This window comes from Bos indicus, chromosome 18 (genome assembly GCF_029378745.1).
Source record: "Bos indicus isolate NIAB-ARS_2022 breed Sahiwal x Tharparkar chromosome 18, NIAB-ARS_B.indTharparkar_mat_pri_1.0, whole genome shotgun sequence".
Taxonomy (NCBI): domain Eukaryota; kingdom Metazoa; phylum Chordata; class Mammalia; order Artiodactyla; family Bovidae; genus Bos; species Bos indicus.
Window position 1 is genome coordinate 47,083,162 of NC_091777.1, and position 21,499 is coordinate 47,104,660.

Genomic DNA, 21,499 nt, shown 5'->3' on the forward strand with positions numbered 1-21,499 from the left:
GTATATTAAATATAGACGTGAAAAGTATTGGGAGAAAGATGTCTACATGATGCAAGCTGGACACAATGTTACAGTTTATTAAGAAGCAGCTTCTGGGACTTCCCTGGCGGCCCAGTAGTTAAGACACCGTGCTTCCACTTCAACAGGCACGGGTTCAATCCCCGGTTGAAGAACTAAGATCCCACATTCCTCATAGTGCGGTCAAAAAAAAAAAAAAAAAAAAGAACCCAGTTAGAAACATCATTCTGATCTGGTTTTAACATCAGGTCAGAAATCTATAACTAGCACTACTATCAGGGGAAAACCTGCCTTTCTGTTTTCACAGCCAACAGTGATTAACAGGCTAACAATGGGTAAGGAGCTCTGAGCAGGTGGCATAGAAAATCAAAGGCCATTTTGCTCAATATGCTCAGTGCATAATTCCTTAAGAATATTTGCATTTTAATGGATATACTTAAGAGTAATTAGTTTAAAAAGTTTTATTGAAATTCCAGCAGGAAAAATAACTTTACTATTGCTGATTTGTTGCTCTTGTATCCCTAAGCCACTCTTATTTTCCCATTTAAAGCAATTTAATTCTTCTTCTAGTAAAGCAGTTTTCTTAAGAGATATGTTGGGCTTCCCAGGTGGCTCAGTGGTAAAGAATCTGCCTGCCAATGCAGGAGACTCAAGAGGTGGGTTCAATCCTTGGGTCAGAAAGATTCCCTAGAGAAGAAAATGGCAACCCACTCCATATCCTTGCCTAGAAAATTCCACGGATGGAGGAACCTGGTGGGCCAGAGTCCATAGGTTCGCAGAGTCGGACACAACAGAGCACACACAAACACATACAAACATGTTATCGTTGGTGGTGTCTGTGTGTGTGAATGTGTGTTTTGAAACACGTTGGGATACATATATGTCAACAGAATCTAAGATACTATCAAAAATAATACCATTATTTTGTGTACCACAAAGGAAAAATATGCTGACATTAAACTAGGTCACATAATTGACTGTAAGATGAATTCCTATTAAGTTCTCCCTAGAATTGATGAAATGTGACATATTTCTATGAATTTTTCACGGGTCAGCTGCGAATATGTGAGTACACACAGAGGCGCACACGTGCTGGTCCAAAGCAGCTCATGTGGGAGACTTGCGCTAGCACCGCCAATGACCCCACCTCCCAGTCTTCTTGTCCGTGGGTAGTACCCTCCTCCCCACAGATTCTGGGCTTGGCACATGACAGACTTTGAGCAGTGTGGTGTCAGCAAGCATGATGTAAGCAGAGGCTTGTTCTCTTGGAGCTATCATGTGAAGGGATCCTGCTACCCTCCTGGAGGGACCAGAGAGAGATGCTCGGTTCACTCTCAGGGGTTTCAGCCATCTTGATCGAACTCTCAGACATATGAGTGCCATTGTCCAGTCCAAGCAGGCCTCCAGCTGACTGCAGCCACATGAGTGACCAAAGCAAGACAGCAGAACTGCCCAGCCCAGCCCAGCCCAGACTGCAAAATCATGGCCATCAAAAGCGGTGGCTGTTTTAAGCCTTAGGTCTTAGGGTAGAGACACGGGGCCACACCCTCGAGTGTGCTTGGTTTGCTGTCCGAGAGAGGCTCCAAGCAGTGGGGGCTAACGTGGGTCAGAGGGCTCTCTGAAGGGATGAGATTGGAATGGAGGCCAGAGCAGAGGCTGTGGGGCAGATATGAGAAGAGGGCATTGTGGAGGCCTTCTGTCTTTAGTTAAGGTTTCTCCAGAAGCAGAGGCTGAGGTAAGGATTTGAGGACATGATTACCTGGAAGGGGTGAAAAACACTGGTGGGGGAAGCAGGAAGTGACACAGAAAAGGAAAAAGCTGCCACGAAAGGGCATGTTAGCAATCCAGAACCACTGGGTAGAGAACTGGAGGTTCATCCCGTCAGGGAACTTTGAGAGCCCGTGTAGAACACACACAGTCATCCCCACTGATGCGGTGGGCCTGGAGCATTTACATACCATCTCCCTTCAGTCAGTCACTGGTTGAGGGCTACTGGAGTGGGAAGAGGCAAAGTGGGCACCAGTGGTCTGAGAAGGCCCACAGGCAAAGACTCGCGTGCTGGCCCTGGCGGTCAGACCACCAGGCGTTGAGCGGGGAGGGCGACAGGACGTGGACTTGGCCCCCCCACGGTGTTTGCTACAACACCCCACCCAGACACACTCACCCAAACACAGCTCCTCAGTCACTTCCCTGCACCCATGATGAGCGATTAGACAGTAACGGTTCCAATCCAGGTTGAGTTTAATCGGGAGCTTCAGAGAGGGGAGGGGATTCACTGGAAATACCGACATCTGAGACAGGGGCCTGGTTGAGTTCCGACTTTAAAAGACCTAGGGGAACCTAACTTAGGAGAGTCCTTCCTATGTCAGGGACCTGAAGGGGCTGGGTCCCGGGGAGTTCAATGGGTCATCTTGGAGCTCTACTGGGATGGTACCAGAAGCTATTTTGGGGGATACTCCAAGTAACATGTAAGGGAGTTATATCTGGGGTTCCAGATGTAAAGAGCTGAGTTAGCAGAGGGGACCCCAAAAGATCCTGCTGGGGAAAGGGGGGGGTCTAGGGTGTTTCACAGAAACAATCAAGGGGCCTCGATTTCACAGAAATCATCAAGCGGGCTCCTTGTGGGTGGGAGAGGGGTATCATATACTGCCCCAAATATTGGGGACTGTTTACCCCTAGCAGCCATTTTGGGGTTTTAATGTAAGACCCCAAAGACTGGACATTGTCTACATACATTATCACGGATTTGCAACATTAGCATACGCTGGTTGTCCCACAGGACGGTGGGGACTGGAAAATCAGTCCAGGTTCTGGGTTTGCGTCCTAAGAGGACAGGCCTGGGGGTGCCACTCGGCTCCTCTTCAATAGCTGCCGGAGCTGTGGACAAAACAAGATGGGGAAGAAGTTTGAGAGGCTGCGGGAGAGATGGGGCAGGCGCACCCTGTGAAGTTGGAGGTTAGAGAGAAGTGAGTCGAGTCAGATGGGTTTGAAGGTCAAATGTGTGGGAATGGGGGTGAAGCCTCGTGCACACAATGAATCAAGGCTCCTGAGCAAAGGTGTTGCTGGCTGGGAGTTCCCACCTTGTGATTAGCATTGAGGACTGGGAGTCCAAGGGGAGAAGCTAGGAGTCAGAGTCACATTTGAGGGTCAGAAGTCCCACTCTGAAGTCAGGACTAAAAGTCAGGGGGCTAGAGGTTATCCTGGGGATCAAAGGTCATGCTTTAAGGTCAGGATTCAGGGTTAAAAGTAGAGGTCATACTCTGAGGTCAGGGTTTAAATAGATATCAGGAGGAGTCACCTTATCAGGCAAGGGAGCAGACACTGAGGTCCAAGATCACTTTTGTTTTGGCTGTGCTGCATGGCATGTGGGACCTTAGTTCCCAGACCAGGAATCAAACCCAATCCCCTTGCAGTAGTAGTGGGAAGTCTTAACCACTGGACTGCCAGGGAAGTCCCTCAAGGTCACATTTTGAAGTCGGGGTCGGAGAAGGGTCAAGGTCACCTTCTGAGACCACAAATCACCCTCTAAAGGCAGAAATGGATGGGGTCAGAGGTTCACCCTGCAGTAGGGGCTGGCTCAGTGCTCACCCCCTCGGGGCCCGGCCCAGGCCGTAGCAGGTGGACAGGCTGCTCATTCTCCAGGTTGCGCAGTGTTGGATCCGCTCCAGCTGCCAGCAGGCACCGCACAATGGCCTCCTGGGCTGGCCCAGGGGGCAGGGCGGCTGCCATGTGGAGGGCGGTGTTCCCATGGGCCTGGAGACAGTGAGGGGAGGACTGCTAAGGATGCACTCAGCTGGCTTGGGCTCTCGACCTAACACTCTCTATATTGCCACGTTCACGTCCCACATGTCCCCTCTCACGTCCCAGAGCCCTGCTCCACACCACATTCCACACAGCCCTCTGTCTATGTCCAACATGTGCCTCTGGTCTAGGTCCACATGCTATACATCGTCCCCTCCACAGCCACAGCCCACAGGACCCCCAGCATCCAGCTGCCCGTCTCTCACATCTCACCCAGTCTGCACATTCCAGCCCAGGCCCCTACCTTCATGTTGACAAAGGCCCTCGGGTCTCCCCGTGGCAGTGCCAGTAGCAGCTGAACCAGGGTCGGGTTGGCAGCCTGCACAGCCAAGTGCAGAACAGTCTTGTTGCTCTTGATTTCCTGTGGGGAGGGAAATGGCAGAGGTCAGGCCAGTCCTCATACCCAGGCCTCCAGCCATGGAACCCAAGAGCCTTTAGAGACTCTGTTCCTCTTTTGCAAGCACCCATATGTACATCGGAGAAGGCAATGGCACCCCACTCCAGTACTCTGGAAAATCCCACGGACAGAGGAGCCTGGTAGGCTGCAGTCCACAGGGTCACTAAGAGTCGGACACGACTGAACAACTTCACTTTCACTTTTCACTTTCATGCATTGGAGAAGGAAATGGCAACCCACTCTAATGTTCTTGCCTGGAGAATCCCAGGGACAGCGGAGCCTGGTGGGCTGCCGTCTATGGGGTCACACAGAGTGGGATACGACTGAAGCGACTCAGCAGCAGCAGCATATGTGCATTATACAGTTGTATGCACTGTGCACTCTACAAGAATACCAGATTTAAGGGGGTGCCACTCAGATGATGGAGCCGTGGTAAAGACTTTGCCTGCCAATGCAGGAGACACAAGAGACATGGTTTTGATCCCTGGGTTGGGAAAATCCCCTGGAGGGGGAAATCGCAACCCACTCCAGTATTCTTGCCGGGAAAATCCCACGGACAGAGGAGCCTTGTGGGCTACAGTCCATGGGCTTGTAAAGAGTTGGACACAACTGAGCAATTGAGCGAACACAAGCACACATTCAGATCATAAGCACCACTGAACTGTATATTCATTAAGACAGTTTTCCAGCTCAGGTATCATTGAGAAAAAGACTCCTTTTCTAGTCCTCCAAAGGAGCTCTCTGGATCTCTGGACTAGCAGCTGCCCTGGCCAGCCCACATTCTACTGAACACCATAAAATGCACCCACATCCCACATGGACTATTTTATCTACAAGGATGACAGCTGAGAAGCATTTATCAGTGGACTATCTAAGCCTATATCTACTTCCATATTGAGTAGCTCTCTTCATATTTTGAAGCAAATAAAGACATTTTCCACAATGAAACTTCATTATGTGCCTTCAAAGAATCCCTAATGATAATAAACATGAAAAACTATGTGTTTAGACATAGAAAACATACTTACTAAAGGGAAACAGGGTGGGGGAGGATAAATTAGGAGTACTCTTGCCTGCAAAATCCCATGGATGGAGAAGCCTGGTGGGCTGCGGTCCATGGGGTTGCTAAGGGTCGGACATGACTGAGCAACTTCACTTTCATGCATTGGAGAAGGAAATGGCAACCCACTCCAGTGTTCTTGCCTGGAGAATCCCAGGGACGGGACAGCCTGGTGGGCTGCCGTCTATGGGGTCGCAGAGTCGAACACGACTGAAGCGACTTAGCAGCAGCAGCAGAAACAAACTACTACATATAAAATAGACAAACAAGGTCCTACTGTGTAGCACAGGGAACTAGACTTAACATCGTGTAATAGACCATAATGGAAAAGAATATGAAATAGAATATGCATATATTATACAAATAAATCACTTTGCTGTATACCTGAAACTAACACAACATTGTAAATCAACTATACTTCAATAAAAATTTTTTAAAAAGGAAAAAAAAAAGACATATCATTGCAATGTGTGGGCTTTATTTGGATCATAGTTTTTTTGGTTTTTTTAATGAAAAAAATAAATGTATGTTACTGTGCTTGCATGCTCAGTCACTAAGTTGTGTCAGAATCTTTGTGATCCCATGGACTACAGCCTGCCAGGCTCCTTTGTCCATGGGATTTTCCAGGCAAGAATACTGGAGTGGGTTGCTATTTCCTTCTTGAGGGGATCTTTCCAACCCAGGGATCGAACCCTCGTCTCCTGCTTGGCAGGCGGATTCTCTACTGCTATGCCACCTGAGAAGCCCATATGTTACTTTAGAGCCGAACAAAAATTTGAACACAAGATATTTGATATTATGAGACTGTTAATTTTTTTAAGGTGGAATAATGGTACTGAGGTTAAAAAGAATCCTTATCTTTTAAGACAAATATTTATGGGTATAATTTTACCCATAAAACTATAAGCTTGGATTTACTTAAAAATAATACAGGGAAGTGGAGAAGTGAATGGAATAGGACTAGCTTTGAGTTGCTGGTTATTTATGTTGGGTAGGTGGAGTTTATTATATCAATATAATTTTCTGTACTTTATCTGTGTTCAAAGTTCTTTAAAACAAAAAAATCCAAAATAACGAGTGGATGTGTAATTCTTTCAGCCAGCCTTTGAAGGAGCTACTGTCAGGAAGGAGGAGAATATATGTAGTAAGAGCTGGATTATAGGGTCAGGCCACCTGGGCTTGGATTCCCTCTCTGACACTTACAAGGTACAAGATTTTTGAGTCCTTGAGCCTCAGTTTCATTATCATTAAAATGGACAAGGCAATAATAGCACACACATCAAAGCATGTTTGTGAGGATTCAATTAGCTAATCGGTGAAACTCAGTGTTTAATAATTGTTAAGTGCTTGATAAATATAAGCTAAAATCATTAATATTATTCCCAGTTGACAACTGGGACACAGAGAAGTGAAGTAACATGTTTAAGTTCACGCCACTGACAAGGGGCAAGTCAGCATTTATTTAGCTTTCTTGGACATTCAAGAGCTCCCATCTCACATGCCCTCTGGGGGCTAGCTGTCCACTGCCCAGCTCACCTGGCTGGTGTGATCCGCACCCATGTGCAGCAACATCTTGACGCAAGCCAGCCTGTCCTGGGCCTGGGTACTCAGTACTGGGGGATATAGGTCAGGTGGGTGCATAGCCACGTTGAGGGCCAGGATGGCTGTGTGGAGTGGGGTGAGGCCTGCAGAGCAGAGACAGTGAGGACTCTATATCTGGAGCACTCCCCTGACCCAGCCCCACCTGCCACAACACCCTGCCCACCATTCAACTTACCCTCAAAGTCTCTGGCTTCTATGTCAACTCGAACCCCTGAGTTAATTACAGCCTGGAGGAGAAGGCAGAGAGCTGGCTTAGAGTCTCTCCAGGCCATGTAGCCCTGAAACTCAGGATCTAGGCAATCTAGCCCATCCCATTCATCCCATCTGCCAAACGGACATACCGAGAGGACTCTTGGGAGCCCATACGTAGCGGCCACGTGTAAGACAGAACGTCCTTGATGGTCAGTGGCGTTGGGTTCCGCTCCCAGGTTCAGTAGATCCTCCACAATCAGGGGTTGGTTGGCAGCAGCAGCCACCAGAAGAGGGGTCTGCAGGTGTCAGGAAAGGTCAGTCTGGGCCCCCCATCCTCTACCCTCTGAAAACCAGGGACCCAGGCCCTCAGCCCTTTTGTCCTCAGATCCAGGAGACCACGCCTCCAGCCCTCACCTTGCCCTTATGCTCACGAATGTCTAGATGTCTGTATGCTTGGAGCATCTCAGCTGCGGCGTATGCTGCCCAGCGCAACCCCCGCGCAGCAAACAGGTGCAGGAGCCTAGGGACAGGTGGGGGGCAGCAATGAGCACAGCACCCCAACTGAGCAGGGAGCCCGCAGACTCCACTCCCCTGTACTCACGTGTCTCCCTCCTCATCCTGCGCCAGCAGCTTTTGGGGCCCTAGAGCCAGCATGTGAGCACGGGCGGTGTCCAGGGATGGTCCAGTGACCACAGGAGGCAACTGTGGAGGTCCTGAGGGGAGCCCAGAAGCCCTCCAGGATCCTGCCTGTGGCAGGGAAGGGTCTGCATAGAGCCGAGTGTCCAGGGGGTCCTGAAGGGTACAGAGGGTGGGGAGAGCCAGTCAGCTGAGAATTCCCTCTTTCCACCACACACATATACATACAGAGTGCTAGGCAGTGGCTGGATGTTCCATCTGCGGCCAGTAACCCTGGACCTTTGGGCCTCGGTTTTGCCCATCTGAGGAATGGGCTCCTGACCCAGACATCTCAGAATGCTGTGCTGCATAAGGGCAACTGGGCATCTCAGGGACCCTTCGGCATCCAGTTCCCATTGTCAGTCTCACCTCCATCCCTAGGGGAAATGAACACGGCCGCCCTGGGTCCGAGGGTGAGTAGAAGTCAGGAGTCAGAAAACTTTCAGCAGCAGAAGCAGGATAAGAGTAGAGGCTGTCCGTGTAGGCAGCATGCTTGTTGGGGTCCCAGTCTACAAAGCCAGTGGGGGGTGCCAGGCTGCCAAGTCCAGAACCCACAGTCTCCTGGTGTGCTGGGAAGTGAGTATGGCCTGTGTGTGAGAGGAGGAGGAGAGGCAGGCCTGGTTACCAGAGCCAGGGAAGTAGCAGCCCAGACAGGAGCTGTATGAGGGCCCAGCGTCCCCAGGATACAGAAAGCTAGTACTTCTGGGGCACCAAAGGGCTGGAGGTTTGGACTGTGGGAGCCTAAATGCCTGAACACTGAATGAGGGCCTAGACTCCAGGCTGGGAGCCTGGACCCCAGGACTACGTGCATAAACTACTGAGCTCCAGAGAATCTGGGAGATGAAACTTCTACCAGGTCTCAGCAAGAATGAGGGCCTAACACCTAAGTTCTGGAAAGTTCTAAGAGCAGGGATGTTTGAGTCCCTGGGGGAACCAAGTGAGTTTCCAGACTTACCAGCTTCACCCTCATTCACAGATGAAGTCAGGGGCTGGGCCAAGGGAGGTGGGAACTGTCCCTGCAGAGGCCGAAACGAAAAGAAACAAGGGGGAATTTATCCAGCAGACTTCTCGGTACCCATTCCCCACCTACAAGGCATCTAAGTCAGGACTACATCTCTCGTCAGCCCTGAGGGCCCTTGCCCACCAGGACATGACCTCATGGGAGTTGTAGTTTATAGGGCGTCCTGGGGCTCACCGGTAGCGCACAGGCGTCTGGCTGCTGCTGGCGGCGCCTCTGTTCTTCTAGCAGCTTCTTCACCGTCTGTGACGGGCAATGGCTGCGCTCATTCCGGCTCACTGAGGGGTGAGGAGGGAGGGAAGTTATCAGGGGTCTTTAAGTCACCCAAGGGCGCGGGGGAGTGGATCTGAACATCCTCCTCGCCCTCCCGCGCGGAAAAAACTGGCACACTGCTGTCGCCTGAGAACTCCAAAGCCAATCTAAGATTTCGGGTGCAGCGCCGCAGCCGCCTCCGCCGTTTCCTTCCTTTTGCTCCGCACTTTCCCCTCTGACCCAACTTTCCACCAGCGTCGTGGAAACTAAGGAAGGGGGTGGAGGGCGCCCTCTGCAGCCCCCCTCCCTCTGACCGCCACTTCCGTGAAAAATCCCACCGCACCCCACCCCCAGATCTCTCAGTCCTGAGGAATTCGGGGGGATGCCGGGCTTCCCTTCACAGAGACGCACATGCAGGTTCCCAAATCTCTCTGCCCTAGAAGCTGCCCTGATACTTTTCCTCGGGAAACCAGATATCCGAGTCCCCAGCCTCTCTCCCTGAGGAACCACGAAGTCGACAGCCCCTTGGCTCTTCAGGGATCCAAAAGTTCGGACCTTGCCCCCTTCTTCAGACGCAGGAGTCTAAACCCCACCCCAAAGGAGTCTGGGAGACTCTCAACTGCTACCCCAGGACCCACGAGTCCGGGCCTCAGCCTACTCCCCTCTAGGACCTGGGAGTCCCAGTTTCCAGACTCCTTGTTCACGCTACCCCAGAAGCCTGGGCCCTCGGCCCTCACCCGGCTCGGGCGGAAAAAGGGTTAAGCGCGGGAGGCGGACTCGGAAACAGCCCAGACGCGACGCGCTGACGTCACGGCGCACACGCAAGGGAATCTTCCACCTCCCGCTTCCTCTCTACCCCATACACCAGGTGTCCGGCTCCGAAACGCAATGCGTGGCCAAGCGTGGCGCTCGTAGAATCCCCGCACATGGGGAATTCCTGCTCAGCCCGGGGACCCGGGCCGGGTGGCGATTCGGGAAATCCCAGGGTGGGAGCAGGGTCACGGGCCGAGAGCATCCCTGCAGCCAAGCCTCGGACCTTGCCTATCCAGACCTTGGCCAATTTCAAACGCCCCCAAGGACTCAATCCAGCCTCTTCTAGAGTATGGCGGCTGGGTCGCCAGCCCCTCCTTCTAGGACCCAGGCAGGGCTCGGGGTTCCCAGCACTTTCACTCCCAGAACCTAAGATTCCGGATCCCCAGTCCTTTAGCTCTCCAGACACGGAACCCAGAATCCCAGCCGCTCCGGCATCACGACCCAGGACTCTGCACCCTCTGCCCCCTGCACACGTTGGGTTCTCACTCTCAGCTTGATGCTAGACCCTTCACTCTTGATGTCCATCTCCGTCCCTCAGAACCTCAGGAGTCCGTTCCCCAGCCCCTCTCTTAGGGGCCGAGCGTACTTCACCTCCCCGCCCCCCAGTTACCTCGGGGATTCCGTGGTGCTGATTGCGGGCCCCCAGGGCCCCGGCCTCGGCGCTGCGCCAGCCTCGCTGCTTCCCCGCGGAGCCGCCGCCGGGTCCCCGATCTTGGGCCGGGTCCCCCCGCGAGTTTTTAAACGGAGGTTCTGGCCCCGCCCAGTCCCGGGCAGGGCCCCTCCCACAAGCCCGGGAGTCCCCGCGGTGCGCTCGAGCGAATCTGGTGTCTGAATGGGCGGGCTCATTTGAAGGCCCGACTCCGAAGTCTCCTGGGAAAGAGGAATTGGGAACCCTATCTTTGGTCTGAGGGAGAAGGTTCCTGGGGTGGCGGACTCCTGAAGGAGGAGGGAACTGGGGACCCGAATTCCTGGATCTTTGTCCAAGTGGATGTTGGAGGCCTTGACTTCAAGGCCCTGGGTTGGTGGAGGGTTGGAGGACGCTGCCAGTAATACCAGGTCCAGGGAGAAGGGGGCCGGGGTTCTGGACTCCTTGGTCTCACGGGAGGAAAGGTCTATAGGTAGTGATATAGGTGGTCTCAAATTTCCCCTCTTCCCCACATCACCTTCTTTTTCAGAGGCCAGTTCTCATTTGTTCATTCGTCGTTAAAAAGAATTTATTACTGCAAGGGAGGCACTTTGCTGGGTGCTGTGGTGTAGCTGTGAACCAAGCAGGCAGGAATTCCCAGCCCTAGAGCAGACTGTCATTCCAGTGGGAGGCTCGTTTCTCAGTTCCCATCTTGGTGACCATGTAAATCACATTTCTCCCCTGCGTTCAAGACTGTGCTCTCCTAATTCTCCTCCCTCACTTGCTGCTCCTTCCGTTTTCCTGCCTGTTTACTCCTCTTCACCCTTTCTTGGTGCTGGGGGAGGTAGTGTTGCTCCTCTGTCTCTACTCACTTCCTTGATGATCTCATCCAGTCTTATGGCTTTAAATACCATCCATGAGCCATCAGTCCCCAAATTTACATCTCCAGACCAGACATCCCGTGAACTCAAAAGAGGCCGCTGTGGTCATTCAGCTTCTCCACAGGGAGCTCTATCAGGCATTTCCAACTCAGTTTGCCAAACCTGGGCACTTTTTCATCTAAACCTGCTTCCCCTCTTTCTCCATCCTGTCAAAGGATTCTCTGTCCTTCTTAGTTGCTCAGACCAGAATCTTCGGTCATCCTGGATCCCTCTCTCTCATACACACTCATATCCACTCCATCAGCAAGTTTTGTCGTCTCTACTTTAAAAATCTTGCCAGAATCTCCCCAGTGCCCACACCCTGGTCTACCTGTCACGTCTCACCTGGACAGTCGTAGCAGCCTCACTGGTCTCTCTGACCCTCCCCCTGGTTTGTCCCTGAAGGCAGTCAGAGGGATCCATTACCTCTCCCCCTCCCACACAGACACACAGGAAGCAGGTGGCCTTGTCACCAGCAGGGTGACATCCGCTACTATTGCTGCCTCTCCACTCCCCCATTGTTCCTCAGGACTTCTCTGGACCTAAGCCCTTTGAGAGGTCCCTTCCAGCCCCCAGCCCACCATGGTCCCGCCAGGCAACATCCTGTTCCTGCTTTTGCTCCCAGGTGATGCCAGTGGTTACGGGGGCTGGAGGGGGTGGTGTTAGAGTTTTGTGAACAGGACAGTTTGGGGTGGCATCTGAAGGGAGGGGTGCTGAGGGCGGGTCCTTCTCTCAGTGCCCTTTCCTTTCCAGAAATAAACTTCTGGGCCGCTTCTTTGGGAAGGGAAGCTGAATTTGGATGGCTGCCTGTCCACCCCCTTCTATTGCTGGGTCTCTGCCTCTACTTCTGATTTCCTGTCTCTCTCTGGGTCTCTGGGCGCTCCCCTCCCACTTGGCCCCTCTTCTCATTTGATCTCTCTGGAGTGGAGGTGATTTCTCAGGGCATCTCCTTTCCCTGCACCCTGTTTTGAGAACCACCTCTGCCCACTGATGTGCCTTCCCTCTCCTTTCACAGTGGCTACAGCTCAGATGACCCCAGGTGAGAAATCAACACCCCCTCCCCTTCACGGCATCACTTCAGGTCCTCCTTCCATTCCTAAAGTGTGGCCTGTGAGTCCGGAATCTCACTTCTCATCCTCTAGTTGGAGCCGCCAGAGGATCTGCAGCCCTCTCTGGGTCCCCACTTCACCATCCTCATCACCAAACTGAAGGCCCAACAATGAGCCAACCCCCCGACCTGTCTTCAGGGGTACTCACTGTGCCCAAAGCACAGTCCTGGGAGCCCTAGGACATCCCCAGCTTCTCTCTGAATCTCCATCGCCCCTCTCCTTCCCCAGGAATTCTGGGACATCCACCCCCAAAGGGATTTCCTTTGTATCGTATGCCTGAAGCCCAGCCTTGAGTGTCTGGAACCCCCCTCAGCCGCCTTCTTGTCTTGGTCCCCACCCTTCAGGTTCCTGTTCCGGATGTGGGCCCCTCTCTCTGCCACTCCTGGCAGGCCTTGTGGCTGCGGATGCTGTTGTGTCACTGCTAATTGTGGTGGTGGTGTTTGTGTGTGCGCGCCTACGCAGCAGGCCCACCCAAGGTGAGAGTAGGGACAGGGCTGGGCCTAAAGGGACAAGATGTCCCCAGGGAGGGGGTCCCCAGGGTGGGGCCCCCCTTGGGCAAGCCCTCGAGGTTCCGGGGAAACCCTGGGGGCGGTGCTTGGGGGAACTCCTGAGAAAACCCCTGAGGCTGGGGGTCCCCAAGGGGGTGGAAGTGTGGGTGGGAGGTGGGTGGTCAGGCCTCGTGTTTGCTCTCCCCCACCCCCAGAAGATGACAAAATCTACATCAACATGCCTGGCAGGGGTTGACTTCCCTGTAACTGCGAGTTTTGACTTCTGACCCTCTCATCCTGCATGTGGGTGGCAGCACAAGAAAATCCACCCTGCTTTGGGGCTGGAATAAAGCCATTGAAATACGTCTTGTTCTAATTCTTTCTCAAAGGCTCCTTCTCATTTACCTGTTTTCTGGGTCCTTGATCCCCCAGGACTCCATATATCCCTATCCCATCAGCCCAGGGATCTGGAATAACTCAGCATTGTTTGTGTCCTCCAATGTTTATTTGGGGGCAGTAGTGGGGAGAGGTCTGACATCTCATGGAGGCCACTCTGTGGATCTGTGTCTTGATGGGATTAGGAGTAGAGTGCTGCGCATGCATCAGGAATGACTGGATCCAGGCCTCAGGTCGTTGACTGCCCTGCTTTGGACTCATTTGTAATACGGCCTCTGTGTGTTGAGGTCGCTGTAGACATCTGTCCTCTGGCCTTGGAGCTCCTAAGGGATGGACAGGGTGTGGACCATCAGTGAAAGGGCCACCAGGGTATGGACCAAATAAACTGAAAATCTAGCTTTCTTCCAGGGGCTGGCAAGGCCCCTGGCAGCTTTTTCAACTTTGTAGCCATGAAAGAGATCTGGGATTTTATTCAAGGGCATTCAATGTTCCCCTCTTCCCTGTGCCTCACCATTACGCCCCAGGCAAGGGGCCTTTGGGTGTGCTCTTCTCTCTGCCTGGAACACCAGTTCCCCAGATATTCCCATGGGAGGTTCCTTCTCCCCCCTTCTAGTCTCAGCTCATGGAATTTTCTCAGAGAGGCATTTCTTTTTTCCTTTGACCACATGGCATGTGGAACAGAGATCAAACCTGGGCCCCCTGCATTGGAAGCACAGAGTCTTAACCACTGGACCACCAGGGAATTCCCTGAGAGGCATTTCTTGGTTTCCTCATCTCTAGTTTCTCCTCCTCACACCCCAGTCATTGTCACATCAATCTGCTTTATTTTCTTCACACTGCCTCCCCAAGTGATCTTGCTAGTTTGCTTCAAGACTGTCTCTCCAGCTAGGATGTAAGCTCGCCAGCATCTAGCCTAAACAAGCCCTCAACAAATTTCACCAAAGGAATAATAAATTGGGGCTTTGCCCTAAAATGTCACTGCCTCCCAGTAACTGGGAATTCCCTTGAGTCTTCTGGTCCTCATGGAGCCAAACTTGAGATTCTTATACTTTACAGAGAGACTTTCAAGCCACAAGTGGGACAAACCAGAGCTGGTTGCAGACAAGTAAAACAGACTTCACAGAGCAGGGTTCACAGTGGGGGTGAGGTAAGGGTCTGTGGCCCCAAGATGCCGGCCTCAGATAGAATCCCTAAAATCACATACAAATGCCTGGTCTGGGAGTTCATCTTTCTGGAGAGGGTCTGTTTGTCTTCCATTAGATTCTCAGAGGAACTCATGACCCCGTAAAGGGTTAAGAATAACACTGACACGGTGTGGGAGATGGAAAGATGACATTTGCATCATGGTTCTTAGTTGCGGCCTGTGGGATCTAGTTCCCTAACCAGGGATTGAACCTGAGCTCCCTGCATTGGGAGCGTGGAGTCTTAGCCATTGGACCACCAGGGAAGTCCCTGTATCACAGCTCTTAAGGAGGGTTTCAAGGATACTTGCACTGCCCATAGATTATATACACAGTTTTACATTTTTAGTATGGATTTTTCAAAGGATTTTCTCTGGCTTTTGTCAGTTTCTCAAAAGGAGACAAGATCTGCTCCCTGCCCCCCACTATTAATTCTAAAACTCCTCATTTTAAAGTTACCAAATTGGGTTGAATTACATCCTCTGCTCTTCGGACTTCTCTGAGAAATCAGCATGTCCTGGGCTGGGCTTTTCCTGCCTTCTGGCTGAGGCAAATCATCCCTGAATTTCCCCTCCGTACATTTTAAACTGAGCCTAAGGTCATGACTGATCACTGAAAGCAGTTTTGGACGCTTCATCTTCAATGTTTGAGGAGCTCCTGAGAAAGTGGCTTCAGGGTCTGGGTTCTGCGGGGACTGCGGGAGGGCCATTTCGGACAGACAACCACAGGGCTGGAGTGAGAGATGAAGCAAGAACTTGGTTTCCTTACCTGATAAGGCGACTCTGTCTCCGGGATGTGCTGTTTCCGGGTCACTGCTTGGGGGTGGGGTGAGAATTGGGACTATTTTCTTGTTCCAAAGTCAGTCCCTCCATCACCTCCCTTTGGGTGGTTGTGACTTGGGAGCCTACCCTTCCCTTGCCAGGCAAGTCCTCAGAGGGTCCCAGGCCATCCCCAGCCAGCCCCACTCACCCTCCGTAGCCCCTCGCCCCCGAGGGACCAGCCGACCCAGGTAGTACACAGCCAGAGCGATGAGGAGGGTCAGCATCAGGTCCCCCAACACGATCCCTGCCAGCACGCCCGGGCTCACCGAGGAGCAGTTGCATTCTGGGAATGGATGTGGTACAGGAGTCAGGGGAGACCACCGGGAGTGGGAATTGGGAGGAGGTGTCAGTCATCGGAGGGGATGTGTGGAGAGACTGGGGAAGGGTCCAGAGGCGGAGTGATCTTTGGGAGGTAGGGCGGGGGATTGCAGGGTCTAGACCTACCACTCTGGGCCTGGACGAGGCTGAGACCTGAGGAGAGGAAAAGAAGGTAAACTGAGACACGAGGCTGTGACTGCGGAGTAGGCATAGAAGCTGGGGAGGGTGTCTCCTGATCCCCGGCGGGCACGAGAGGGACCTGGGGGCTGTCCTCAAGGCCTCTGGACTGTGTTCCTTCTACATCGACTTGTCCTTTCGCAACACTCTTAGAGTCCCCTCCCTCTGCTTCTCCCCGAGGCTAAATCTTGGGGTGGGTAGGGGCGCAGGCTCTGGGAGAGACTCATAGGGTTTGGGGGGCTGGGGATCTGCTGCAGTTCCAACACTCCCCCGCCCCACTTCGATTCTCTCTTTCCGCCCAGCTCCATGCCCTGCCCTGTGCTGAGCCCAGAAGCTGCAGAAGCCCCCAACTCACCACCCACAGTCAGAAGGAGAGATAGGAGCCTGTCGGAGGGTCTAAGGCCCTCCATGATGCAGGCAACGCTGCTGGACACCACAGTCCAAGGCGGGTGGGATGTGGCGTAGTGTCCAACCCAGTAAAGGAGGAAGTCTGAGGTGGGTGGTGGCAGGAGGGAGGAGGGGACAATGGGGGAGGAGGAACAGAGACAGGCAGACATCATCAAAGAGAATCAGGCCCAGACACCCCAGGCTGCAGCCTCCAGTGGTTAGAATGAAGGGCAATGGGCGCATGTGTCCATTCAACCTTCACCCCCAGACAGAGGTCTGCCATCGTTGTCACAGGAGGGGCTCTGGCTGACCGTGATTGGAGCTAATCTCTGCCTCTTCCTGGCTGGACAACCTTGAGCAAGTCACTCAACCTCTCTGGGCCTCAGTTTCCTCACCTGTAAAACAAGGAGTAAAATAGTACCTACTTTGAAGGGTGTTGTGGGGTCTAATGAATTTGTATCTCTAGAACAGGGTCTGACCCGTGTCAGCTTTTTATAAGCACCAGTTATATTTACGTGACAATCAGAACCTTGTAATGTTCATAGGATATTAAAAGAGACCACCAGGATATGGGTTTTAGTAATGCACAGGCACCCTGTCCAAGTGTTAATGCATTTAAACCCAAGCACACCATTCTGAGGTGGCTTCCCTGGTAGCTCAGTTGGTAAAGAATCCACCTGTAATTCAGGAGACCCTGGTTTGATTCCTGGGTTAGAAGATCACCTGGAGAAGGGATAGGCAACCCACTCTAGTATTCTTGGGTTTCCCTGGTGGCTCAGATGGTAAAGAATCCACCTGGAGTGTGGGAGACCTGGGTTCTATCCCTGGGTTGGGAAGATCCCCTGGAGGAGGGATAGGCTACCCACTCCAGTATTCTTGCCTGGAGAATCCCCATGGATAGAGGTGACTGGTGGGCTACAGTCCATGGGGTCCGGAAGAGTCGGACATGACTAAACAATGAAACACAGCACACCCTTCTGAGGAGGTAGATGCTTTTATTCCATTTTAGAGAAGGATAAAGACACTCACCCAAAGTGACACAGCAAATAAAGGTGGACATAGAACCCAGGACCCAAAGACAGATATCTGGCCCTTAAAGAAAAAGAGAAAAGAGCCAAGATGGAGGCGAGGGAAGGAGAAAGTGGTGACCAGGCAGAGAAAGAGGGAGAAGACTAGGCAGTCACACAGATCCACACAGCACAGACACAGGCCTAGGGCTTTGGGGTGAGGCAGGTGGGGGCAAGAGGTGACACTCAGCCAGGCTGGGCTGCCCCCGCCAAATGAGGAAGTGGCTGGAAGCCCGTACTGAGGGAGGCCACCCAGGAGATGACAAGGACTTTTAGCCCCAACAGGAGAGGAGCCACAGCTAGGGAAGGAGGAACCTGAGGTTAGGGGCTATAGGGGGATGGGCCAGCGGCAGGAAGCCCTGTCCAGGCAGCACACCCACAGCTCCCCGGGCCTGGGCTCAGGACAGAAAAAGGGGAAACTGAATGCCAGTCATGGGACAGAGTCTGAGTGACCTGTTGGAGTTGGGGGTGAGTATTTGGAGTCCGGAAGAGGGTCACAGCCGAGCCCCAGGCGGCACTGGCTATTAAACACTGCCACTGCCCAGGCCTGGCCGAGTCCTGTCACAGAAGAATCAACACGCCACTACCACCACCAGGTCTGGAGTGAGCAGAGCCTGCCTGCTCAGGCGTCTCAATGTGGCTGAAGCGCAGTGAGCCAGGGGCAATCAGGGACCAGAGGAAGTTCTGAGCCAGGAGGGCCCTGATCTGACTCAGGAGTCAACAGTCTTCCTCTGGCTGGGCGTGGGGACCTGACTATTGGGGGCAGGGGTGGGAGCAGGGGGCCAGGATGCGGCAGCAGTGGTCCAGTTTCTTGTGAGGATTTTGTGAGGTCCGTGAGAATCAGGCCTGCCTAGCACACAGTAAATGCTCAGTGAATGTTAATCATTATCAATATCATTGTTGTTATTGTTACTAGCAATTCAAGGCTTCCCAGGTGACTCAGTGGTAAAGAATCTGCAGACATGGGTTCAATCCTTGGGACAGGAAGATCTCCTGGAGAAGCAAATGGCAACCCACTCCAATATTCTTGCCTAGAGAACCCCAAGGACAGAGGAGACTGGCGGGCTATAGTCCATGGAGTCACAAAAGAGTCGGACACACCATAGTGACTAAACAATTCATGTCTCCAGTTCTGGGCTCCCCTTCAGAAACAAATCCTCCTTCTACCTCTCAGTCTCAGCCTCCTGATCTGATTCTTCCAATTCCAGCCAGGCCCAGGCTGTCCCCAGTCTAACAGCCCCACAACCCAGGCACCATCCAATCAGATGTGGCTGCAGGGCTGGGTCGGAGTCTTGGGGTCCCCCTTTGGCTGCTGAGATGTGGGGAAGTCCGAGGTGTTCCAAGGGAATGGGCTGAGGTGGTGGCAATGTGAAGCATTCCAATATTTTAACCACAGGTACAGCTGTACTCCCCAGAAATGGAAATGGCAGCCCACTCCAGTGTTCTTGCCTGGAGAATTCCATGAACGGAAGAGCCTGGTGGGCTGCAGTCCATACAGCCCATGGGGTCGCAAAGAGTTGGACACAACTGAGTGACTAAGCACAAGCATAGCTGTACTGGAACAGACCCTAATATGCCAGTTGGTCTCCAGCCCAGGGTCTCCATCCCACTGGGGAAAGGAAGAGACAGAGATGGAGGGCAGACCCCTCCCCACAGTGCCCAACTCCAGGAAGCAGGGCTGCCCTGAACCCCACGAGATCTGTAAAGTGTCTCAGACTCTCTTGGCAGCAGCCCAAGTGTTGGGGTTGTTGACTTTCCCAGAAAACAAGCCATGGGTTGAGTCTGTGACAAACTCGCCTCTGTGGAAGCTACAGTCCCTTCCCCGACTCCCTGCTTCCATTCTCCCCACCCCCACCAGCATCCACCCTCCCCCCAGCAGCCAAGGGAAGCTTTCTGAAAAGTGAGGCAAATCACTTACTTTTTTAAATGGCTGAAGGATTTGAACAGACACGTCACCAAAGAAGAGATGTGACTAGCCGAATAACACGTGAAAAAGCGTTCAACATCATTAGTCATGAGGGAAATACAAGCTAAAACCACAGTGAAACACCACTACACGCCCACTAGAGTGACGAAAATTAAAAAGACAGACCCTGTCAAGTGTCAGCAGACATGAGGAGCAGTTGGAAATGTGGAATAGAACCACCACCTTGGAAAAGAGCTTGGTAGTTTCTTATAAATTTAAATAGTCACAGGGACTTCTATGGAGGTCCGGTGGTTACGAATCTGCCCTGCAGTGCAAGGGGCATGTGTTCAATCCCTGATTGGGGACCTAGAATTCCACATGCCTTGCATGCCTAAGCTGCTGCAACACCACAATGGAATATCCTGAGTGTTGTAACTAAGACCTGACACTGCCCCCAAAATAAATACATATATTTAAAAATTTTAAATAGTCACCTACACATCAGATCAGATCAGATCAGATCAGTCGCTCAGTCGTGTCCGACTCTTTGCGACCCCATGAATCGCAGCACGCCATCCAGCAATTCCACAAAGGAAGGCGTTTACTGCAGAGAACTGCAAACACATATTCAGGGACTTGCCTGGTGGTCCAGCAGATAGCACTCAGCACTCTCAGTGCAACCAGGCTGGTAGGGATGGGGCACCCGCGTTCAATCCCTGGTCCGGGAACCCACAACTAAGCCTACAAGCGTCAACTAAAGAACCCTGCACGCCCCAACTAAGGGCCCACGTGCCTCGGCGAGCACCCAGTGCAGCCAAAATAAATAATTAAATTTTTTTAATTAAAAAAAGAAAACATAAGTTTATATAAAGACCTGTCCATCTCTCTGTCCTCGCCTCTTTCCTCTCTTCCCCTTACTTCCCCTACTGGAGCTACACTGGCCTTCTTGCTGTTTCTCCAGTAAGTCAAGCTCATTCTCACCTCAGGGCCTTTATACCTGCTGTCCCCCATGCAGAATTTTCCTCTGGGCCTCTGGCCACTAGACTAAAGACTGTATCTCCTGGCTTCATTTGCATTTAAAAGGCCATATGACTGCACTCTGGCTGATGGGCCATGTTGGAAGTGAATGAGCAATGTATAGGCCATGGCTTTCATGGAAGGGTAGACTCCATCCTTCTTCAACTTTCTCATTTGCTGGAATTTCAATGAGGGAGTGATCACATTAAAACAAGTGGACAAGGGCAACATAATAAGGACAAAAGAGCAACAGGATAGAAGGAACCTCGGTACCCATCACATTGGAGGAGCCCTGGACTCATGAGAGGGAGAAACTTCTACCTCATTTAAGCCACCCATGGTAGGTAGTCTCCAAAAACAGTCACCAAGATTTTCTTCATCTCAATATGCACATACTATCCCTCTCGTCAAGAATTACAGAGGGCAAACTTCTCTGGTGGTCCAGTGGTTGGGACTCCACACACTTCCATTGCAGGGATAGTGAGGGGCACAGGTTTGATCCCTGGTCAGGGAACTAAGATCTCACATGCCATGTGGCATGGCCAAAAACAAATACATTTTTTTTTTAATTTCAATAAAACTTTATTTTAAAAAAATAGGATCACAAAACGGTCCATCCTGCCAAGTGGCAAAGGCTAGGGCTTACATAAGGGTTTGGACTTAAGTATCTAAATGCACACACTGGTCTAGACCCCACAGTGACATGTTTTGTAGACAAAGAAGATTGTGTGAAGCCCTGAGCTGTGAAACATGAACTCTGGGGAACCCCAGTGTGAATGAATGATCTTGCAGCCACATCTTTATGATTGTAAGGAAGATTTATAGATGTTAAGCAGCATAGGTCACCCAGTACACAGTCTCCTACATCTCAGACATGTGCATATGTAACTTAATAACTCTCATCATAAGACCTGATACTGGGTTGCTCACAGCTCGTTTCAGTTCACTTTAGTTGCTCAGTCATGTCTGACTCTCTGGTACCCCAAGGACTGCAGAACACCAGGCTTCCTTGTCCATAATCAATTCCCCAAGCCTGCTCAAACTCATGGCCATCGACTGGTGATGCCATTCAACCATCTCATCCTTTATTGAACCCTTCTCCTCCCACCTTCAATCTTTCCCAGAATCAGGGTCTTTTCAAATAAGTCAGTTCTTCGCATTAGATGGCCAAAGTATTGGAGTTTCAGCTTCAGCATCAGTCCTTCCAATGAATATTTAGGACCAATTTCCTTTAGGATGGCCTGGTTGGATGTCCTTGT

The 21,499-nt window shown here is 51.9% G+C and overlaps 3 protein-coding genes across 7 annotated transcripts; 1 reads left to right on the forward strand and 2 right to left on the reverse strand.

Moving 5' to 3' along the window:
* Nucleotides 1-604: 604 nt before the first annotated feature.
* NFKBID (NFKB inhibitor delta) lies at nucleotides 605-9,041 on the reverse strand. Of its 3 annotated transcripts, none has more exons than XM_070772118.1 (10): nucleotides 8,941-9,041; nucleotides 8,115-8,332; nucleotides 7,672-7,862; nucleotides 7,485-7,590; nucleotides 7,220-7,366; nucleotides 7,054-7,105; nucleotides 6,813-6,961; nucleotides 4,064-4,180; nucleotides 3,607-3,771; nucleotides 605-2,895 (listed from the first exon to the last, which is right to left on the reverse strand). In XM_070772118.1, the coding sequence occupies exons 2-10, from the start codon at nucleotides 8,118-8,120 to the stop codon at nucleotides 2,842-2,844; spliced, it is 987 nt and encodes a 328-aa protein (XP_070628219.1). In that variant the 5' UTR covers nucleotides 8,121-8,332; nucleotides 8,941-9,041; the 3' UTR covers nucleotides 605-2,841. The 3 variants fall into 3 exon arrangements, with proteins under 3 accessions (XP_070628219.1, XP_070628218.1, XP_070628220.1); XM_070772117.1 differs by lacking the exon at nucleotides 8,115-8,332 and adding an exon at nucleotides 8,701-8,761; XM_070772119.1 differs by lacking the exons at nucleotides 3,607-3,771; nucleotides 8,115-8,332 and adding an exon at nucleotides 8,701-8,761.
* A 1,648-nt stretch (nucleotides 9,042-10,689) lies between these two features.
* Nucleotides 10,690-13,346, forward strand: HCST (hematopoietic cell signal transducer). Of its 2 annotated transcripts, none has more exons than XM_070772159.1 (4): nucleotides 10,690-11,998; nucleotides 12,389-12,412; nucleotides 12,516-12,622; nucleotides 12,827-12,958. In XM_070772159.1, exons 1-4 carry the CDS (start codon nucleotides 11,956-11,958, stop codon nucleotides 12,905-12,907), a joined length of 255 nt encoding a protein of 84 aa, XP_070628260.1. In that variant the 5' UTR covers nucleotides 10,690-11,955; the 3' UTR covers nucleotides 12,908-12,958. The 2 variants fall into 2 exon arrangements, with proteins under 2 accessions (XP_070628260.1, XP_019834748.1); XM_019979189.2 differs by lacking the exon at nucleotides 12,516-12,622 and adding an exon at nucleotides 13,186-13,346 and having other exon boundaries at nucleotides 11,855-11,998.
* Nucleotides 13,347-13,453: 107 nt separating this feature from the next.
* TYROBP (transmembrane immune signaling adaptor TYROBP) lies at nucleotides 13,454-16,371 on the reverse strand. 2 transcript variants are annotated; one of them, XM_019979165.2, is made up of 5 exons: nucleotides 16,219-16,371; nucleotides 15,813-15,839; nucleotides 15,517-15,651; nucleotides 15,316-15,362; nucleotides 13,454-13,689 (listed from the first exon to the last, which is right to left on the reverse strand). In XM_019979165.2, exons 1-5 carry the CDS (start codon nucleotides 16,271-16,273, stop codon nucleotides 13,624-13,626), a joined length of 330 nt encoding a protein of 109 aa, XP_019834724.1. In that variant the 5' UTR covers nucleotides 16,274-16,371; the 3' UTR covers nucleotides 13,454-13,623. The 2 variants fall into 2 exon arrangements, with proteins under 2 accessions (XP_019834724.1, XP_019834725.1); XM_019979166.2 differs by having other exon boundaries at nucleotides 15,316-15,359; nucleotides 16,219-16,370.
* Between the last annotated feature and the right edge of the window lie 5,128 nt (nucleotides 16,372-21,499).

What these genes read in the sequence shown, in the direction of transcription:
- HCST (XM_070772159.1), top strand. Translation starts at nt 11,956, where the DNA reads ATGGTCCCGCCAGGCAACATCCTGTTCCTGCTTTTGCTCCCAG. An exon ending in GTTCCTGCTTTTGCTCCCAG is followed by an intron (nt 11,999 to 12,388) that starts GTGATGCCAGTG and finishes CTCCTTTCACAG; the next exon opens with TGGCTACAGCTCAGATGACC. An exon ending in CCCCCGACCTGTCTTCAGGG is followed by an intron (nt 12,623 to 12,826) that starts GTACTCACTGTG and finishes CCCACCCTTCAG; the next exon opens with GTTCCTGTTCCGGATGTGGG.
- TYROBP (XM_019979165.2), bottom strand. Translation starts at nt 16,273, where the DNA reads ATGGAGGGCCTTAGACCCTCCGACAGGCTCCTATCTCTCCTTCTGACT. An exon ending in TCTCCTTCTGACTGTGGGTG is followed by an intron (nt 15,840 to 16,218) that starts GTGAGTTGGGGG and finishes TCCTCTCCTCAG; the next exon opens with GTCTCAGCCTCGTCCAGGCC. An exon ending in CCTCGTCCAGGCCCAGAGTG is followed by an intron (nt 15,652 to 15,812) that starts GTAGGTCTAGAC and finishes ATCCATTCCCAG; the next exon opens with AATGCAACTGCTCCTCGGTG.
- NFKBID (XM_070772117.1), bottom strand. An exon ending in TTCGTGAGCATAAGGGCAAG is followed by an intron (nt 7,367 to 7,484) that starts GTGAGGGCTGGA and finishes TGACACCTGCAG; the next exon opens with ACCCCTCTTCTGGTGGCTGC. An exon ending in AGAAGCCAGAGACTTTGAGG is followed by an intron (nt 6,962 to 7,053) that starts GTAAGTTGAATG and finishes TCTGCTCTGCAG; the next exon opens with GCCTCACCCCACTCCACACA.